Source organism: Zerene cesonia, chromosome 19 (assembly GCF_012273895.1).
Source record: "Zerene cesonia ecotype Mississippi chromosome 19, Zerene_cesonia_1.1, whole genome shotgun sequence".
Taxonomy (NCBI): Eukaryota; Metazoa; Arthropoda; class Insecta; order Lepidoptera; family Pieridae; genus Zerene; species Zerene cesonia.
The window spans coordinates 5,596,891-5,602,809 of NC_052120.1; the positions used below are offsets into that span (position 1 = coordinate 5,596,891).

At 31.5% G+C, this 5,919-nt stretch overlaps 2 protein-coding genes across 2 annotated transcripts; one reads left to right on the forward strand and one right to left on the reverse strand.

The window, feature by feature from the left end:
- Positions 1-754: 754 nt before the first annotated feature.
- LOC119834332 (tetratricopeptide repeat protein 8) lies at positions 755-2,731 on the reverse strand. The gene is made up of 5 exons (XM_038358674.1): positions 2,465-2,731; positions 2,030-2,278; positions 1,509-1,933; positions 1,244-1,418; positions 755-880 (listed from the first exon to the last, which is right to left on the reverse strand). Exons 1-5 carry the CDS (start codon positions 2,729-2,731, stop codon positions 755-757), a joined length of 1,242 nt encoding a protein of 413 aa, XP_038214602.1.
- Positions 2,732-4,646: 1,915 nt separating this feature from the next.
- On the forward strand, positions 4,647-5,896 carry LOC119834535 (thyrostimulin alpha-2 subunit). The gene is made up of 3 exons (XM_038358925.1): positions 4,647-4,734; positions 5,385-5,551; positions 5,754-5,896. Exons 1-3 carry the CDS (start codon positions 4,647-4,649, stop codon positions 5,844-5,846), a joined length of 348 nt encoding a protein of 115 aa, XP_038214853.1. The 3' UTR covers positions 5,847-5,896.
- Positions 5,897-5,919: the final 23 nt, after the last annotated feature.

The window sequence follows — 5,919 nt, forward strand, 5'->3', positions numbered from 1 at the left end:
TTAAAATTTTCGTCGTTCGAGTCGTGCAATAGTTTAAAATTAAAAAAACAAGCTATTATAAATAATCCAAACTAAAATATAGAAAATAAATAATAGTTTAAAAAAACTAAAAAACACGCTTTTTATAGAAAACCGAACTAAAAAATAGAAAAAAATTTAAATGAATTTAAATTAAGAAAATAGTGTTAAATATTTCAATTAATATAAATTAATAATAGTGTGAGTAAAAAAAAAAATATTTTATTTTAAAAAAGCGTGGGGTGCTTCTTAAGATATTATCGAAATCACAATCACTCTACTCATATCTGTCAATAAAATATCTATAACTATTGACACCATGCACCCCACGCTTTTTTTAAAATAAAATAAATTTTTTTTTACTCACACTATTATTAATTTATATTCATTGAAATTTTTAACACTATTTTCTTAATTTTAATTCATTTTCTATTTTTTAGTTCGGTTTTCTATAAAAAGCGTGTTTTTTAGTTTTTTTAAACTATTATTTATTTAGAATGTAGTTAAATACATAATATTTCAAAATGCGCTATAGTGAAGTTTCGTATGTAATGGAAGTAAATTAAAAATAGTCGATCGATTGTTTAGTAATTGTACCTCTTGTTATATTAAATGATGCATTGCTTTATAGGAAACGTTTTTTCTTTATAAATGTATCATAACAGGGATGTTCGAGTGAATGTTATGTGGAAAAAAACATAAATTAAATATATAGCTTTTTATTTTCTATGACAGACTACATATTCTTGCGAACTTTCAATCGTGCATCCAGCGCAAGTAGAGCTTGTCGCGATGGGCCGTGGTCAGATACAGCTAGGCTATTTTGTAAACATCTTCTTGTCAAAATTAAATCCCCCGTTGACTGCAAATTTGAAAAATAACATACATGATATAATTTACCAGAGATAAGATAATAATATACGAATATAGTAAGAAAACAGATATGATTATCTTCTGCATCACGTCTAACTTTATTGTAAATTAGTTTATCTAAACTAATATTATAAAGAGGAAAATTTGTGTTTTGTATGCATAACTATTTGTAATGTATTCACAGAAAAACTAAAGGACCGATTACAATATTTTTCACCATTGAGCTAGCTCTAGCTGGGTCTAGCTGTAGCGGACCAGCGAAAAAGCGGTAGCGGACCACTTATCTGATAAAATTGGGATTGATATATATTTTAACTTACGAACCGTCTAAGTATGTCAGGTTACAACTTACTAGAGCCACATGAGCAAGATTAAACCAAATATTTGAACGAGACTCGACGTTTGTAGAATAATAAAGCGCCTGTCTGAAACAAGGTAAAATAAGGTCCCATTGACTGCAATAGAGGCAGCACAGTCCTAAATTGTTGTATATTTCAGAGCCTGGTAGATTTGTGGCCAACAGTCTTCTGGAATAAGAAAATAAACAAGTTTTCATTGAGTGAATTTATGAAACTTACAAAGTAGTTTATTATTGTTACATCACAATATAAATTTACCTGTAATATCGAAGTGCTATTTCAGGTTGGTCATTATAAAAATTATACATTGCTATGTTTGCTACAGCCTCCATGTTTGATGGGTCTTCAAGTGCTACCATGCGGTAATACTTAACCGCTACGGCATTGTTGCCCATCATCTCATGAATCCGGGCTTGTTCAAGCAGCAACGGAATATACTCTTGAGACACTGATAAGCCTTGCTTGCACACGTCTAAAGCTGAAAGAGGTTGATTCATGCTGACATACATGGCTACCAAACGTAAATATATCGCCACGTGTCTATTTTGTTTCAATGCTTGTCGTAAGCACTCTTCAGTATTTCTATACATTCCCAGTGCATAATAACATCGTGCTAATGAGTAATTCCACCACCAGTCGTATTTTTCATCCAATTTTTTTACTTGAAATATAATCTCCATGGCCTGTTGTAAACATAAGATGTCACATTATATAATTACATGCTGTGTAAAGTCTGGGCGTCTGCTAATTGTTTTAATTAAAAGTTAACTATATAATACCTTTCGAACGTCACCTTCGCAATAGTAAACATATTCGAATAGAGTCTTTGCTGTAGGCAAAAAGTTTTTATCATCTTTGGAAAGAAAACGTAAAATAACAGGAGCGTCTCTAATGGCCGTGCCACCAGCTGATGCTGTCGCTGCACGAGACAGTCGGGATGCTGTTAACAAAGCAGTTTGTGCCGTACGAGCACGTGCAGTTCCTGTACCGGCTCTAGACTTAATAGTGGCAGTCGCAGGAAATTGTTGCTGAAATTTTTTTTACAATTTGTAATTTGGCCTATATTTTACTTTTGCTCAAGACTAATAAGTTGATTTTAGATATAGAATGTTTACTGAATTTCCTTAAAAGTCAACATTAAGAAACAATGAACCAATAAAATTTATTTAAATCTTGAGTCTTTGTTCAAAGTTGTGAAACAAATGCCTTCTTACATTTTGTGCGGTTTTTATTTCCCTTCGAAATGTAGTTCCTGGTCTCGGAGTTTTTGCTACTGCTGTATTTATTAAATCTTCTTGTAGTGGATAATAATCCACTTCTTCATAAGCGTTACCAGCTATTTTAGCTTGAATGGTTAGTGCACGTAAATGAATAAATTCGATTACTTTATTATTAGTTTGTGACACATTTTGACATAATTGGATGCACTCATCGTGTTGTTTATTTTTGTAAAGATTTATTATTCTGTATTCAATTTCCATTTTAAATAAAACAAGCGCTTGTCGTCAAATACATACAACGTTGCTAGGTAACGCACAATGGTAACAAATCTATCTAATATAGCATATTATGTTATGTAGTATAGTATAAAGCTAGTTAAATACATACTATACAAAAAATCACATTAATTATTTAAAAAAAACATTAGAAGCCACTCTATAATTTAATTGACCTTAAACGTACATGATAAATGTACGTTGATCAATTGACTGCCCATAATGGCAGATTTCTAAAAGTATTCAAGTAAAAGTCAACATATTAGGTATATTTTGTTGATATTCCAGAGTATATTAATACTACTTAAAGTAATAAGAATCTTGGGAGAAGGGATGGAGTTTGTCTAATATGTATAAAATTAAAGGGAACATAAAAATGCCCGTCAGTTTCGATCATCCGTTTAGGAGATACGACAAACTTATTTGCGTTGTATTAGCGTCGGAGGTTAAAAGCACAACAAAAGGTTTACTCCGAAAAAAGAAAATAATAATTAACTACGACAGTAAAATTTCCTACACTTTGAAATGATATTGGATAATACTTTTATATCGAAGGTTAAAGGTAGATCCTAGTCCTTTGATCTTTATAGATGACTAGCAAACCCGGCGAACTCCGTTTCGCCACCAGATGGCTGTATGTGAAAAATGATTTTCCCGCTTTTCTGTTGAAATTTTTCCTAAATGTTCTTGACTATAAACCTCACAGAGCTCGAGACCTTTCCAACGAATGCAAAACCATGGAAATCGGTTCCTGCGTTCTGGAGTTATAGCGTCAGGAAGGAAAACCCGACTTATTTTTATATAGTAGATAAATCTCATCAGCTAGATATCATTGATGAAGAAGAAATTATAGTTAATTGATTCTCACTTTATCATTTAAATATGTAGGTATTATACGAAGAGAAAACAACGCTATTTCTTCTCTTTCGCTTCATAAAGCCAGTCGCAAAAATTAATGACACGAGTAAATTTCTTTCATTTCGACTGAGGTTGTAAACAGTTTCAGTAGAATAAAATAACATTAAATATCTTACATCTTACAAAATCTTATATGCATATAAAACACAAAGCATTCGTATTATTGTTGAATAATATGACAATTTTATTAAAATTATGAATTTTTCCATAAATGGGCATTGGTGGTTCGATATTGTCAGATTCGTAGCTTTAAACCTCTATTTATGAAACTAACTATTTATACACAGTATATGTTAGTGCATACACAGTATATGTACCAAATATATTATTTTACAGATTTTTTCTTATATCTGGAACAGCTGGACCAATTTCGACGGTATTTACTAATAATATAAATATAGAGAGAAAGAAATAACTTAGGACTTACTTATTAATTCTTATATTCCCACGGGAACACAGAAATAAAAAAAAAAGCAGGCTAATATTCGCGGTGAAAGGGACGCGGAGGCTAGTATGTTTATGGCTAGTGGTTTATCAGTGCAGTGGTCTAACGTCAACTATAATAAAAAAGAAGAGTTTTATCAATAATTAATTCGGTTGAGTTTACCGCGATATAATCTATCTTCTTATTACGGCTACGTTACTACGGCGTTGTGCTACATTGCATATTTATCTAAAATACTGTGATAACGCACTCTTTCTCTGTATTAACTTTTTCGTGTGCGCATTTTTAAAAAAATGTTGCAAAGTTTCCGCCTAACATATTCTATATATACCTCTATATATTTTTTTGATTTTGATTTTTATATCATATTTTTTGTGAGTTATTTGATCTTGTCTTTGCTCCAGAGGCCCGTGTTGGCCTAAAAATCAGCTTTCATTTAAAGACAAAAAGGTTGAGAATATTTGACTAAGTTGCTTGAAAAATATAAAAGCAGATGTTAGCTCTCAGCCTTCACACAATTCCAGCAGTTTATACAAAATGCTTTTAAGAAGTTTTTTGCTTTCGTGTTTTCTAAGTCACTTGTTAGCTGCAGAGTCATGGAAAATACCAGGTTGCCATAGAATAGGCAAGTATATAAATTTTTTTAAGTATACAAATTCATCTATGCTTTTTTTTAACTTATTGTATTAGTTATGTGTTATTATTAAGTTGTGTTAGTTACACCAGTAATAAAAAGAACAACTGAAAGGACTAGGATAATACTTGATAACAGATGTAAAAATCAAGAATTTAAACTCTCAACTCAGCCCGAGCCGGGCAGAGCTATCTAATCAATAAATTATATTCCAAATTTCATTTGGATTATTTACGTTAAGTATTAGGTTCCGTGCCCAAAAGATAAAACAGCATTACACCTTTTATTAAGATTACATTGTTCGTCTGTGTGTCCGTCTGTTTGTAGTCTGTTACTCATGATGCGTGATAATTGGACAGTAAAAATTTTCAAATATGTATTTCTGTTACCGATATACCGACAAATAATAAAAAATTGTCGTTGAGTAACGGTTGGCACGGTCATATATTGGATGGGTGACCTATTTTTTTTACGTTTTTCTTTAGCTTATTTATTCAGTATAAAGCTAAAGAGCACACTAAGTGTCGCGAGTGCGGATCTCATTTGGCTGATTTTTGTAAATAAATAATAAGAAAAGATAAGTCTTCTTGGGAATTCTGTAATAAATTTTCATGTTATGTATAATAAAAGGAAACTTCCAGGTCACACGAGGACAATAAGCATTCCAGATTGCTTGGAATTTAAAATAACGACGAACGCATGCCGCGGGTTTTGTGAGTCGTGGTCTTTGCCTAGCATCATGCTAGGCTTCAAACGTCATCCAGTTACTTCATTGGGCCAGTGCTGTAATATCATGGAATCTGAGGATGTAAGTGACTTCAAAAACAACATGTGATTGTGTTTAAATATTAAGTGACGAAATGTATAAATATAAAGATTATGATTAAAATATAACAACAGCACAAAGTATTGTCTGAAATATTATTTTATATTGAAATAAGTATCTAGTAGAACGAAAAATATAGTATAATTCATATAAATACTAAACGTAATGCATGATCTATTTTCAGATTCCAGTGAAGGTGTTATGTCTCGACGGAGAAAGAAATTTAATATTCAAGTCTGCATTGTCATGTGCCTGCTACCACTGCCAAAAGGAATAAAACGATTTATGTACTTACCATTTACCAATGGCTTATATAACTTGTGATAGTTATACATTTAATAAAAAAAAAA